The sequence below is a fragment of the Oncorhynchus gorbuscha genome, linkage group LG03, assembly GCF_021184085.1.
Source record: "Oncorhynchus gorbuscha isolate QuinsamMale2020 ecotype Even-year linkage group LG03, OgorEven_v1.0, whole genome shotgun sequence".
NCBI lineage: Eukaryota > Metazoa > Chordata > Actinopteri > Salmoniformes > Salmonidae > Oncorhynchus > Oncorhynchus gorbuscha.
This window is the reverse complement of record NC_060175.1, coordinates 32,639,812-32,654,312: the sequence shown is the minus strand read 5'-3', so window position 1 is coordinate 32,654,312 and position 14,501 is coordinate 32,639,812. Positions and strand designations below refer to the sequence as shown.

General features: G+C 41.3%; 2 protein-coding genes across 8 annotated transcripts in view; one reads left to right on the top strand and one right to left on the bottom strand.

Annotated features, from left to right (window-relative positions):
• The window catches only part of LOC124031237 (cyclic AMP-dependent transcription factor ATF-1-like), a 36,904-nt gene extending 29,091 nt beyond the window's left edge, over positions 1-7,813 (top strand). For 6 of the 7 annotated variants that reach the window (XM_046342276.1, XM_046342275.1, XM_046342278.1 and 3 more), the window contains 5 exons: positions 1,134-1,231; positions 1,595-1,734; positions 5,959-6,138; positions 6,330-6,474; positions 6,890-7,813. In XM_046342276.1, coding sequence (XP_046198232.1) covers positions 1,134-1,231; positions 1,595-1,734; positions 5,959-6,138; positions 6,330-6,474; positions 6,890-7,034 — 708 coding nt within the window. In that variant the 3' untranslated portion in view covers positions 7,035-7,813. The remainder of the gene's footprint in view (positions 1-1,133; positions 1,232-1,594; positions 1,735-5,958; positions 6,139-6,329; positions 6,475-6,889) is intronic. The other variant, XM_046342277.1, reaches the window with a different exon arrangement.
• Positions 7,814-11,542: 3,729 nt separating this feature from the next.
• On the bottom strand, positions 11,543-13,306 carry LOC124019543 (methyltransferase-like protein 7A). The gene is made up of 2 exons (XM_046334907.1): positions 12,776-13,306; positions 11,543-12,209 (listed from the first exon to the last, which is right to left on the bottom strand). The coding sequence occupies exons 1-2, from the start codon at positions 13,304-13,306 to the stop codon at positions 11,973-11,975; spliced, it is 768 nt and encodes a 255-aa protein (XP_046190863.1). The 3' UTR covers positions 11,543-11,972.
• Positions 13,307-14,501: the final 1,195 nt, after the last annotated feature.

Here is a 14,501-nt window from a genome sequence, read left to right as displayed (position 1 = left end):
TGTGTAGTTCATTGAATGTTTAATAATGAAAATGCCTACCAAAAGGAGAACATGGATGTGGTTTGTTTCTGTGCATGTTAAAAAAGAAAAATAAGTAGCATATCTGGGTGTGATTTACAGTAGATATGTCAACACAGCCATACACATGATGTATCATCCTATAATATAATTCTGGCCCGCATTAGCAAAATTATATTCTAATGTGGCCCTCCATGGAAAATAATTGCCCAGGCCTGAGGTTATTTTATTTAATTTAAAATAAACACAAAACAAATATATATATATATATATATATATATATTTAAATAAAATTAGGGTCTTAGGGTCATTGTCCATTTGTAAGACCCATTTGCTTACAAACAGTTACAAACAACCGTACAGTCAATAACACAAAGAAAAATCTATGTACAGTGTGTGCAAATGTAGAAGAGTAGGGAGGTAAAGGCAATAAATATGCCATAGAGGCGGAATAATTACAATTTAGCATTAACACTGGCGTGATAGATGTGCAGATGATGATGTGCAAGTAGAGATACTGGGATGCAAAAGAGCAAGAAGATAAGTAACGATATGGGGATGAGGTAGTTGGTTGTGCTATTTACATTTTGGCTGCGTACAGGTACAGTGATCTGTAAGCTGCTCTAACTTTCAGCATCAGCTGTCAGAGAGGGAGATATAAGACTCAGTGATTTTTGCTATTCGTTCCAGTCATTGGCAGCAGAGAACTGGAAGGAAAGGCAAGAGGAGCTCCTCAACAACCAGGAACTAGGCCTGGGCCCATGTTCACAAACATCTCAGAGTAGGAATGCAAATCAAAAATGCAGTTTTGGCTTTGAGATCAAAATGAATAGGATTACATGGATGGGAGGACCCTGGTCCTAGATCAGCACCATCTTTGAGATGCCTAATGAATACTGGCCATGGACTACAGTGCCTCTGGACGACAGTGAGGTGTCCCCTGTTCTTCTAGCATAACTTAAATCTTTTAGCCTTTGTCCTACTGTATTACTATTGTAAATGTGTGATTGATGAGAGGGTCTCTCTATCTTGTGCCCCCACATTCTGATCTTAGGTATTAAGTAAACATGGTAGATGAGTAACCCATCATGTCCTGTTACATCTCTCCTCCACAGGGCCAGGGCTCAGACAGTGACGACTCCCAGGACTCCTCAGACAGTGGAGCCTCCGCCCAGAAGACCAGAGAGATACTGGCCAGACGGCCCTCCTACAGGTAGCTGCAACCGCACTGTTGTGTCCAAAACACCATCTTAAGTTTCCCATTTGTAATAGTGAAAAGTGGTGTGTGCAGACTGCAAAGGTCACTGCTGAACTGGGATGTGCAAAAACAGTCACTCAATTTATAAGTAGTGAACTGAAATCCAACAATGATACATTGATGTTACCTTTTGGATGTTTACTTGTGAGCTACCTATTCTCCATAAAATGTTCCAATCTCATTTGTTTGATTCTGTAGCACAGTGTTTTTTGTTAATTACCACCTCCTGCCAAAATAACAAACATAATAGAATTACCAATCTTTGTGGTAATATTTTAATGGATGAGTAATCTCCTGCTTCTTCCCGGTGGTCTGTAGAAAGATCCTCAATGAGCTGTCTGCTGAGGAGGTGGCGTCACGGAACGAGGGAGAGGATGACAACCCTGCTTCCTCTGGCATGACCACAGTGACAGTGCCCAACACCCAGACAATCTACCAGACCAGCAGCGGCCAGTACAGTAAGGGTTGCCCTACTACATAGTCCTACCAATTCACCTCTCATCATAAATAGATTCTACATTTGGATATTATTAGAATTGGAGGCACTTGCTAAGTAATGGATCATCAATGATGGGCTTCTGCCCCACCGCAGGGGACAGGTAGTGCCAAATGGCTCATTATGTGATTTCCCAATTCAACAGCAAGGCCACATACAGTTGACACACATTCAGTATGCTTTATGTCAATGGATGAAATCCTCTGTTTAATGACAAATGTAACTAAATGTCATGTAAAATGCGATATACATGTATTTTATTTAACTAGGCAAGTCAATTAAGAACAATTTCTTACTTACAATGACGGCCTAAAGTAATTATAATGAGGGCCATAAAAAATAACTAGTAATGCTGCATACTCCAAGAAAGGTTAAAACCTCACCATTCTGATAAAAAATTGTTATAAATTGCTGAGGTAGTCACTTTTGGACACAAGCCCAAGTACACAGGACAAATATGATAAACCTTTGAAATATTTTGATTTCCTATTCAACAAAAATGTAAGGCTTGATTACTTATATGCTCTCTAAATATAGAATAATCAAATTATAAAACGACTAAGATGTCACCATCTGTATTACTGTAAAATACATATTTTTATGTTTAGGGTTAGAGAAAATTTGCACATTTTAGCTTGGCTTCCTAAACGCACCTTTCATCTACCTTTCAAAAGTTTGGGGTCACTTAGAAATGTCCTTGTTTTTGAAAGAAAAGCACATTTTGTCCATTAAAATTACATTGTTAATTTTGTAAATGACTTGTAGCTGGAAACGGCAGATTTTTATAGAATATCTATATAGGCGTACAGAAGCCCATTATCAGCAAACATCACTCCTGTGTTCCAATAACACGATGTGTTAGCTAATCCAAGTTTTATAAGGCTAATTGATCATGAGAAAACCCTTTTGCAATTATGTTAGCACAGCTGAAAACCATCGTTCTGATTAAAGAAGCAATAAAACTGGTCTTCTTTAGACTAGCTGAGTATCTGGAGCATCAGCATTTGTGGGTTCGATTTACAGGCTCAAAATGACAAGAAAAAGAACTTTCTTCTGAAACTCGTCAGTATATTCTTGTTCTGAGAAATGAAGGCTATTCCATGTGAGAAATTGCCAAGAAACTAAAGATCCCGTACAATGCTGTGTATTACTCCCTTCACAGAACAGCGTAAACTGGCTCAAACCAGAATAGAAAGAGTGGCAGGCCCTGGTGCACAACTGAGCAAGTCAAGTACATTAGTATGTGTAGTTTGAGAAAGACGCCTCACAAGTCCTCAACTGGCAGCTTCATTAAATAGTACCCGCAAAACACCAGTCTCAACGTCAACAGTGACGAGGCGACTCCGGGATGCTGGCCTTCTAGGCAGAGTACCTCTGTCCAGTGTCTGTTCTTTTGCCAATCTTAATCTTTTATTTGAATTGGCCAGTCTTAGATATGGCTTTTTCTTTGCAACTCTGCCTAGAAGGCCAGCATCCTGGAATCGCCTCGTCACTTGATGTCTACACTGGACAATGTCTACACTGTATTTTTGATCAATTTGATGTTATTTTAATGGGCAAAAAATGTTAGGACATTTCTAAGTGACCCCAGACTTTTGAACAGTAGTGTATATTTTTTATTTAACTAGGCATGTCAGTTAAGAACAAATTCTTATTTACAATGACGACCTACCCTGGCCAGACCCGTACGACACTGGGCCAATTGTGCGTCGCCCTATGCGACTCTCAATCAAATCAAATTAATTTATAAAGCCCTTCTTACATCAGCTGATATGTCAAATTGCTGTACAGAAACCCAGCCTAAAACCCCAAACGGCAAGCAATGCAGATGTAGAAGCACGGTGGCTAGGAAAAAGTCCCTAGAAAGGCCAAAACCTAGGGAGAAACCTAGAGAGGAATCAGGCTATGAGGGGTGGCCAGTCCTCTTCTGGCTGTGCCGGGTGGAGATTATAACAGAACATGGCCAAGATGTTCAAATGTTCATAGATGACCAGCAGGGTCAAAATAATAATCACAGTGGTTGTTGAGGGTGCTACAGGTCAGCACCTCAGGAGTAAATGTCAGTTGGCTTTTCATAGCCGATCATTCAGAGTATCTCTACCGCTCCTGCTGTCTCAAGAGAGTTGGAAACAGCAGGTCTGGTACAGGTAGCACGTCCTGTGAACAGGTCAGGGTTCCAGGGGGGGGTCACCAACCCAGACAGGAAGATCACGTCAGTGACTCAACCCACTCAAGTGACGCACCTCTCCTAGGGACGGCATGGAAAAGCTTCAGTAAGCCAGTGACTCAGCCCTATAATAGGGTTAGAGGCAGAGAATCCCAGTGGAGAGAGGGGAACCGGCCAGGCAGAGACAGCAAGGGCGGTTCGTTGCTCCAGTGCCTTTCTGTTCACCTTCACACTCCTGGGCCAGACTACACTCAATCATAAGATCTACTGAAGAGATGAGTCTTCAATAAAGACAAAGGTTGAGACCGAGTCTGCATCTCTCACATGGGTAGGCAGACCATTCCATACAAATGGAGCTCTATAGGAGAAGGGACAGTTAGGAGGCCTGCGTCTTGTGACCGTAGCGTACGTGTAGGTATGTACGTCAGGACCAAATCAGAAAGATAGGTAGGAGGATGCCCATGTAATGCTTTGTAGGTTAGCAGTAAAACCTTGAAATCAGCCCTTGCCTTAACAGGAAGCCAGTGTTGAGAGGCTAGCACTGGAGTAATATGATCAAATATTTTGGTTCTATTCAAGATTCTAGCAGTCGTGTTTAGCACCAACTGAAGTTTATTTAGTGCTTTTTCCGGGTAGCCGGAAAGTAGAGCATTGCAGTAGTCTAACCTAAAAGTAACAATAGCGTGGATTAATTTTTCTGCATCATTTTTGGACAGAAAGTTTGATTTTTGCAATGTTACGTAGATGGAAAAAAGCTGTCCTTGAAAGTCTTGATATGTTCGTTGAAAGAGAGATCAGGGTCCAGAGTAACGCAGAGGTCCTTCACAGATTTATTTGAGACGACTGTACAGCCAGGATTAATTGTCAGATTCAACAGAAGATCTTTGTTTCTTGGGACCTTTGAACAAGCATCTCTGTTTTCTCTGAGTTTAAAAGTAGAAAATGTGCAGCCATCCACTTCCTTATGTCTGAAACACAGGCTTCCAGCGAGGGCAATTTTATCGAAATGTACAGCTGTGTGTCATCCGCATAGCAGTGAAAGTTAACATTATGTTTCCAAATGACATCATCAAGAAGTAAAATGTATAGTGAAAACAAAAGTGGTCCTAAAACGGAACTTTGAGGAACACTGAAATTTACAGTTGATTTGGACAAACCATCCACAGGGACAAACTGATATCTTTCTGACAGATAAGATCTAAACCAGGCTAGGACTTGTTCGTGTAGACCAATTTGAGTTTCCAATCGCTCCAAAAGATTGTGGTTATCGATGGTATCAAAAGCAGCACTAAGGTCTAGGAGCACGAGGACAGATGCAGAGCCTCGGTCTGACGCCATTAAAATGTAATTTACCAACTTCACAAGTGCAGTCTCAGTGCTATGATGGGGTCTAAAACCAGACTGAAGCGTTTCGTATACATGTTTGTTTTCAGGAAGGCAGTGATCTGTGGCGCAACAAAAAAAAAATACAATCATGGCCGGATGTGATACAGCCTGGAATCGAACCAGGGACTGTAGTGACGCCTCTTGCACTGAGATGTAGCGCCTTAGACCGCTATGCCACTCGGGAGCTCCCATTTATAACTTGTGTCTGTCTAGGAGTGTTTGTTTTGTTTAAAATCTGTAGATTACTTTGATAAAGTTTGCAATAAATAGAATGTGACAACCTGGGTACAGCCAGGACCAGGAGTGTCACCACAGCTTAATTTGTGTCAGACTTCACGACCTAGTCACACAGGCGCAAGAGAAACGCCTGTGTCTGAGATCCAGGGCTACTGCTCAATGCATGCCATTTCGATCTGCGGTTTCCATGTCACTTCTGTGCAGCATGAGTAGGGAGCTAATACACTTGAATAATGCAACACGGCATGTAGAAATATTGAAACTGTTAATTACTGTTCGCAAACATTGTCCATACAGGCTAAAACACTTTACAATGCAACTGGTATCGATTTTCCATATCGGTACCCATCATTAGTAGTTACTATTGACCCTAACTTCCTGTGTGTTTGTCTGTAGTTACCATCGCCCCTAACGGCACCATTCAACTGGCTAACCCGGGGTCAGAGAACCTTCAGGGCTTACAGACTCTCACCATGACCAACTCAGGCCAACAGCAGGGCACCACCATCCTACATTATGCCCAGACGCCCGACGGACAGCAGCTACTCGTGCCCAGCAACCAGGTGGTCGTACAGAGTGAGTATGGCTTCATGACTCACGGTAAGCTTTGAGACAATACCATAAGGAGAAGTACCCAGTAGTACTCGTTGTCACTGAAGCCTCCCTGAAGGTGTGTAAATATGCTTGCAGACCCCATTGTAATGTGTTGAGATTTATAAAGAGGAGATGCCCTCATCTATTGTTTTGGTTGGCCTCATCCCCCTCAGGTGCAGGAGGAGAGATGCAGACGTACCAGATCCGCACGGCGCCCACAGCGCAACAGACTGTGGTCATGACTTCCCCTGTAGGAATGTCTGAGCAGAAGACTGGCGACCCCACCATGAAGAGAGAGATCCGACTCGCTAAGAACAGGTGTGTGTGGGCATAAGGATGATGATGATGGGTCTGTGTGTGTACGAGAATGTATTGTGGCAGTGCACAGTTGGTCCCTTTGTGTGTGAACGTTAAAATGTAAAAGGATGTAGGTTGTTTTTCTACTTATTATGTACTATAGCTTTGTAAGACTATAAATGGCCAACCACCCAGCTTTGGAGTAGTTAGGTCTATTTCCCTGCTTTTGAGAGGAGCTGGCTACTGTACCTGTAGACTTCCAGCAATTGCGCTAAGCTAACAATTTGCTGACTTCAATTATGTTCAAACGGCACGCAGAGACATAAAAGCGGTATCCATAAGCTCATGTGACTCTGGGTAACTAGGATGACCTAAACCTAAAACAGGAGCCCTTAAATGTAATCCTTTAAAGCAGTTCTGTGTTTCTTCCGGGCAGAGAAGCGGCCCGTGAGTGTCGCAGGAAGAAGAAGCAATATGTCAAGTGTCTGGAGAACCGTGCGGCCGTGCTGGAGAACCAGAACAAGACTCTCATTGAGGAACTCAAGACGTTAAAGGACCTGTACCATGTCAAAACAGGATAATCAGGAGGACAAGAGAAGCCGGCCAGCAAGCAAGACTTTTACCGTCAGCGTCCGGCTTTGTTCTGCCACATGGACAACGCAAGGTTAACCGGGAACACCTTTAATTTCAGACCTGAAATCATCCTCCTCAGTTTGTGTTTTATACTGTTTGTTTTAACAAACACAGGGCCATGGCAAGTGTTCCATATGAAAGGCAATGAAAAGAGTGTGAAAGAGAGGTTGTCTGTTTTTAATCAGAACTCTTTATTGAGCTAACAGATTGGATAACTAATGCTTAAATGTTTATTCGTGTATATTTTGTGAGCACATGGAAGGTGTGAATTGTGAGCATAATCATTGACAATCAATTTCCAATTGTCCCTCTTTACCAGAATCCACTCCTTTCTTTTCCTTTCTTTTTTTTAAAGTGTAGCAGTGGGCTCAATCTTCTGTTTTTAACATCAAACAATTATCAGCTGAGTTTATTGTTTTGATGACCTCATGGTGTGATTCATGTGTCTTATGTGAACCAGCTATTTTCACCCCACCCCCCTTTTTCCCCCATGAGGAAATGTTACAAGTCTCATTCCTTACCCTTTTAAGTGGTATTCGATAAGATTGTCTTAGTAACAGCTAATTCAGCCTTACACAATCTATCAGGGAGAACACACAATGTCAGGGTAATATTTATTTTATATTTCTGGAGACGGTGGTGGGGGGGGGGGTGACCAAATCAAATGAAAAGAGGGAAAGCAATGTCACTCATTCTGTAAATGGAAATAAATATTTTTCCAAATGTTCTTTTGGCTTACTCTTATGGGCTTGTTTACTGGACACTGAGCCTTGTCCTGGGTGGGGTATATTCATTGCATCTTGCAACGGAAACCGTTTACCATTTAAGAACCAAACAGAAGCGAACGAAACTGGGAGTGACCTACCTGAATTTGAATAGAAACACAAGTGTTTTCCATTTGGAGTAAACGGTTTCTTTTGCAACAGACTGTTTTAAAAACAATCAGTATAATTAATATGTTTTGCAATGATAACGAGTGTTTCTATTGGACAAATTCAGGTAGGTCCCTCCACATTTGGTTCCAAGTGAATACACCCCTGGACTAAAAAGGTATGCATGCATTTTATTGCAAAACCAGTCATAAAGGGATATTTTAGCCAAAAACGGAGAAATTAGTCCAGTCGACCCTTTTAGTGATCAGTGTGAGGTTATGGGTATACTACGAACTCTAGTGGTCTCTAGCTAGGTTTCCTTCCAATTGGTGACCGACTATCAGTGGGCAGATATGTAATCTTAATTTAACTAGTCAAGTCAGTTAATAACAAATTATTATTTACAATGAAGGCCTACCTTGTTCAGGGGCAGAATGACAGATTTGTACCTTGTCAGCTCAACACTAACCAGTAGGCTACCTGCCGCCCCAGAGTGCAGGTAGGTTATTCTACATGAGATTATGGATAAGAGCAAGAATATTTGTACTCGTCAAAAAGCAGTCAAGCATCACATCACCAAAATAAGACCCTCGATATTAGAAAGGCACATCAAGATCACTGCACTTTCACCACCTTGCATGGTCCCGAGTCATAGTGGGAGGACCATATGCCATATCATTGTGTGACTCCCAAGTTTACTTTGATATGATGGTTGTATCAATATTTGGGCATAAAGGCATTTCCACCACAATTAATTTTACTGAAAAAGATCCTACCATGTGTAACAAAACAAATTATCTGTTTGCATTTATAAAATTGTACTGAAGCTTCCATCACAGCTGTTCTGATTTTTGTTTTTTAAATATGTTTTGCCTTTACTCGCATAAAAACTACAGATGGAAATGTGGCACGGTTCTGTGACTAGTCATACCTATAAAATAAAAATATGACAGCTGAAACAAGAAGTTTCGGTACAATTGTATAAATGCTGTTACGGATACATTTATCCTGTGTGTGTGTTTCTTTTCTCTCCTCCCCTCAGGTGAAAATCATCACTCCCCAATCAGTCAACAATCAATCAGAAGACACACCTCCTCCTATTTCCTAACCTATCACAGTTCCTTCCCCATGGTTTAAAAACCCCATCATTTGTTTGTTCTAGAGCTCAATCTCTCTGTAAATGCCATGCCCATAGGTCTCTGTTTCACTCTCGCTTTGTGTCTTAACCTCTCTCTTTTGTTTAAGCACCTCATAGCACTTTGTCATCACCTGTGAGTATTGTTTTTGGTTATGGTGTTTGTTTGTTGCTGGTGGGGAAAGGGGGAAACCAAGACAAATCGCCCATGGGCATACACTACCTGTAGGTGAACTTTGTTAAATACACTAGTTAGAACTGGGCGGACCACCCACTGTATTTTTGGTTAGTTAGTTAGCTGTTGTTAAAGTAGGCTAGTCTAGCTTAGGGGTGTGTTTTTGTATATTTATTGTTTCTTTCCTTGGGTCCAGCTCAGCCCTTTTTCCTGCTCCCCCCATTACCCTGTGTTTATAAATAAACCTGGAGTTTGACGGTAGATTTCTGTTGTCGTGGTTATTTCGTTCACACTTTTACTTTGTCACAATAATAATTTGCATGAGTTATGTTACGGGTCTCATTACCATCCTCCCTTGCACGCCCAATTTTTCAGTTTTTGATTTGTTAAAAAAGTTTGAAATATCCAATAAATGTCGTTCCACTTCATGATTGTGTCCCACTTGTTGTTGATTCTTCACAAAAAATACAGTTTTATATCTTTGTTTGAAGCCTGAAATGTGGCAAAAGGTCGCAAAGTTCAAGGGGGCCGAATACTTTCGCAAGGCACTGTATATATTAGATAAACAGGTGGGGCTGAATGACTGGTCGCCACTGGGTCTTGCCATAGAATTAAGCCGAAACCAACTTGGCGACTCAAGAACATTCACTGTCTTCTTGGTAAGCAAGTCCAATGTAGATGTGGCCTTTTGTTTTAGGTTATTGTCCTGCTGACAGATGAATTCATATCCTAGTGTCTGGTGGAAAGCAGACTGAACCAGGTTTTCCTTTAAGGACTTAGCCTGTACTTAGCTCCATTCCGTAATTTTTTTTATCCTGAAAAACTCCCCAGTCGTTAACGATTACAGGTATACCCATGACATGATGGAGCCACTACTATGCCTGAAAAAATGGAGAGTGGTACTCAGTAATGTGTTGTAATGGATTTGGCCCTAACATAACACTTTGTATTGAGGACAAAAAGTAAATTGCTTTGCCACAATTTTGCAGTAATACTTTAGTGCGTTGTTGCAAACAGGATGCATGTTTTGGAATATTTTTATTCTGCACAGGCTTCCTTCTTGTCACTGTAAATTAGGTTAGTATTGTGTAGTAACTACAATGTAGTTGACCCATCCTCAGTGTTCTCTTGTAACTGTTGGCCTCATGGTGAAATCCCTGGGCCATTTCCTTCCTCTCCAGCAACTGAGTTAGGAAGGACGCCTGTATTGTTGTAGTGACTGGGTGTATTGATACTCCACCAAAAGTGTAATAACTTACCATGCTCAAAGGGATAATCAATGTCTGCTTTAAAATTGTTACCCATCTACCAATAGGTTCCTTTCTCTGCAAGGCATTGGAAAACCTCTGGTCTTTGTGGTTGAATCTGTGTTTGATATTCACTGCTCGACTGAGGGACCTTACAGATAATTATATGTGAGATGAGATAGTCATTCAAAAATAATGTTAAACACTATTATTGCACACATTGAATCCATGCAACTTATGTGACTTGTTAACCGCATTTTTACTCCTGAACTTATTTAGGCCCCTCTGCCATAAAGGGGTTGAAAACTTATTGACTCAAGACATTTCAGCATTTCATTTTTAATTAATTTGTAAACATTTTGAAAAACTTAATTCTACTTTGACATTATGGGGTATTGTGTGTAGGCTAGTGAGAGAAAACATCTAAATGTAATCCATTTGAAATTAATTCTGTAATGCAACACAATGTGGAAAAGTCAAGTGGTGTGAATACTTTCTGAAGGCAAAGTTTCATGTCTCAGGTAGCCCGTGAAAGACAGCATGGATAGAATGCAATAATTGACACATTTTTCATATTCAACATATCACCACGGCCTGCACCATCGTAACTTACACCCCTGTAGATCTGAAAGAATTGGATGGTGAAACTTACCAACCAACCAGAAACGGAAGGCGAAGCAATTCAGGCATTCTTGAAGGTCAGGACAATCCTTGTCCTGCAAAGAGATCTTATTTTTAAAGTAGAATTGTTTTATTTTGCAAGCAGTATGCTTTTAGAATCAAATGTGGAGTGGAGCTCTATAGTTACGCGATGACATTATGTGCCCCCGTACCTTCAAAATTAATCAGAAATAATTTATTAGAAAAATAGAGTTTCCATCATCATTCGTTGCAATAAAGTGAGACAAAAGAAAAAGCCACCCCGGGTGAACAGATAAAACATGTTGTCTATCTGCTGTTTCCATGACACATTTCACAATTTTTTTTTGCGACATTGATTTTGTCTAATAAACATGATGAAATGGAAACCTGCGAAATTAATGACTGTATTGGTGTAAATGCTATTCTCGACAGAGGCCTCACATTGGAGTGAAGAGCTGTACATAAACAAAGAGTAGAATAGAGCGCTTCTACTGGCTATAGAAGACAAGACCTTCCCACAGAGAACACTATAAAAAACACAATCAACAGCTAATCTCCACTGGGGACCTCAAGCCACCAAGGTCGAAGTGGGCTGAGTAGAGAGTAGTAGTATACAGTTATAGCTACTCTGTTACTGCAACATAGTCAATTTCATTAATTCATAAACTAAATGGCAAATAAGGTGTGAATAGCAGGAAGTGACTTTAATTCACAGTTGCTTAATATTGCTCAAATCTTTTTAGAAAAGTTAGTCAAAGTATAAAATATGTAGATTTAAAAAAATACAGTTTGACTTTAACAGTTGAATGAAACGTTTACTTGATGGCATATCCAAGAATGTGTGGTTTGATCATGAAAGTGACCCGCGGAGCCTCAATGTGTCGGAGCTGGATCTCTGAGAACCCAGCAGCCTCCAGATCTCTCCACGTTGCCCTGGTAACCATGCAGCCGTCCCCCAGGTAGTACCACATGGGCTGGAGCATGTGCTGGAAGAAGTATATCCAAGAGGAGGGGTCTGACTCTACATGCTCCAGAAAGTACAGAGCACCACCCTGTTGGACAACAAATGTGTAGATTCTATTCTCATTCCCCAGAACCGTCAAATCAATCAAAAGTAGCTGGGTGTCTGATCTAGTGACTGAAAAGGCCATGGGAAACTTGACAAAAATGTGCATATCACTATCTATCCCAGTCCCACCCAAGCACCAGATATCAAATATAATGTTTGGTCAAATGTGCTTGGCTTAACCCAAATGTAAGACATAGTGGAAAGGCTACATGTGTAAAAATGTAAATTACATCGACATAATTACATTGCTTGGTTACGCAAGGTGTTTATACTGTGTTGGGGGGTTTCACACACCTCTTGTTTACAGATAAGGGATTTGTCACAAGCTTTATGTGTCTAAAAATACCTAAGACTTAACATCGCTATAGGCTTAACTTTTAACACGAGGACAACACGGGGCAAGTTAGAGAACTCTCAATTCACTAATGGAGTCTGGAATGTACAGTAGATCTCAGTTATCATTTTGCTAAACAATAACTCTGATTAGGCCTATAGGGCAGGCTACGTCTCCCTAGCTTGACACACTACTAGCTGGAATAAGGAACTCACTTTTCGGAGTATCCGTCTTGCCTCTTCCAGTACCTGTGGCACATTGTTGACAGAACACAGCACAAGCGTGCAGACAACAACATCCACTGTCTCATCGTGCACTGTCGTCAGGTCCTCTCCTGAGGCAACCACAAAGCTTTCATAGGTCAGGTGGTCGCTTGCTGTCATACTCATCTGCAGGTACTTCTCAAAGTAAGGGTTGGGGTCTGTGCAAATGACCGTGCAACCGTATGGGTAGTATTTGAAGTTGGCCCCACTACCGCAGCCAATCTCCAGAAGTCGAAGTGTACCATCCGTGTTGCAGAATTTACACAAGTCTCGGAAAAGGTTCCTCTTGTTTTCGTGCATTTTGTCATTGTATGAAAAAGTGATATTGTAAGCAAGAAGCGGAAACAAACGCTTGTACATGCCATATAAGCCCAAAAACTCCATTAGTTGGAGAGGTAAGGTTATCGCCAAACAAATTAGCTTGCAGAAGTTCATCAAGAAGTTCCTCATAAGATATGTCATTTTCCCGGTGAAACCTCCCATGTGAATTTAAGCAGCACACTGCAGGCAGGCTAGGCGAGGTAGGATTTAGCCCATAGCAAGGTGATACAGGGATCAGGGAGGGTCAGGAGGAAGGTGCTAATCTGGTAGCTTTTCATCTGGCCTAATGATGGAGTTATTGCATCACAACCTCTTGCTCTTTGGTCTTATCATAGCTTTGTAGAGGTTTGAAAACGGCTTTTATTTAGACACTCATTCAATAGCAATCAGTGTAGGTGTGGGTGTATAATGCAAATATTATGAACATGTTTCACAGGGTGTTGTTTTACAGGTTATGTCAATGAACCATAAGCCAAACAACTTTTATTAGGTGAAAAATATTGAAAATAGATGCAAAGATGTGAAAAAATTACATTTGCTAAGTACATTTCATATGCACTGAAAAATATATAAAACGCAACATGCAACAGTTTCAAAGATTTGACTGAGTTACAGTTCATAAGGAAATTAAAATACACAAAAATATAAAATGCAGTTGTGTTCGCTGTCCATAGATTATGCCTGCCAATACCACAACTAAAACTCCACCATGGGTCACATTGACATCAGCAAACCGCTCGCCCACACGATGCCATACACAGTCTGCCTGGTAGCTGAAACAAGGATTCCTCCGTGAAGAGCACACTTCTCCAGCGTGCCAGTGACCATCGAAGGTGAGCGTTTTACCCACTGCAGTCGGTTATGTTACCAAACTGCAGTCAGACCCCCGGTGAGGATGACGAGCTTCCCCGAGATGGTTTCTGACAGTTTTCGCAGAAAAATGTTGGTTGTGTAAACCCACAGTTTCATCAGCTGTCCTTGTGGCTGGTCTCAGATGATCCTGCAGGTGAAAAAGCCAGATGTGGAGGTCCTGGACTGGTGTGGTTACACACGGTCTGCAGGTTTGAGGCCAGTTGGCCATACTGCCAAATTCTTTAAAACAATGTTGGAGGTGGCTTATGGTAGAGAAAATAACAAATTATCTCGTAACAGCCCTGGTGGACATTCCTTCAGTCAGCATGCATATTGCACACTCCCTCAAAACTTGAAACATCTGTGTCATTGTGTTGTGACACAAAACTGCACATTTTAGATTGGCCTTATATAATGTCCCCAGCACAAGGTGCACCTGTGTAATGATTGTGCTGCTTAATCCATTTCTTGACATGCCACACCTGTCAGGTGGATGGATTATCTC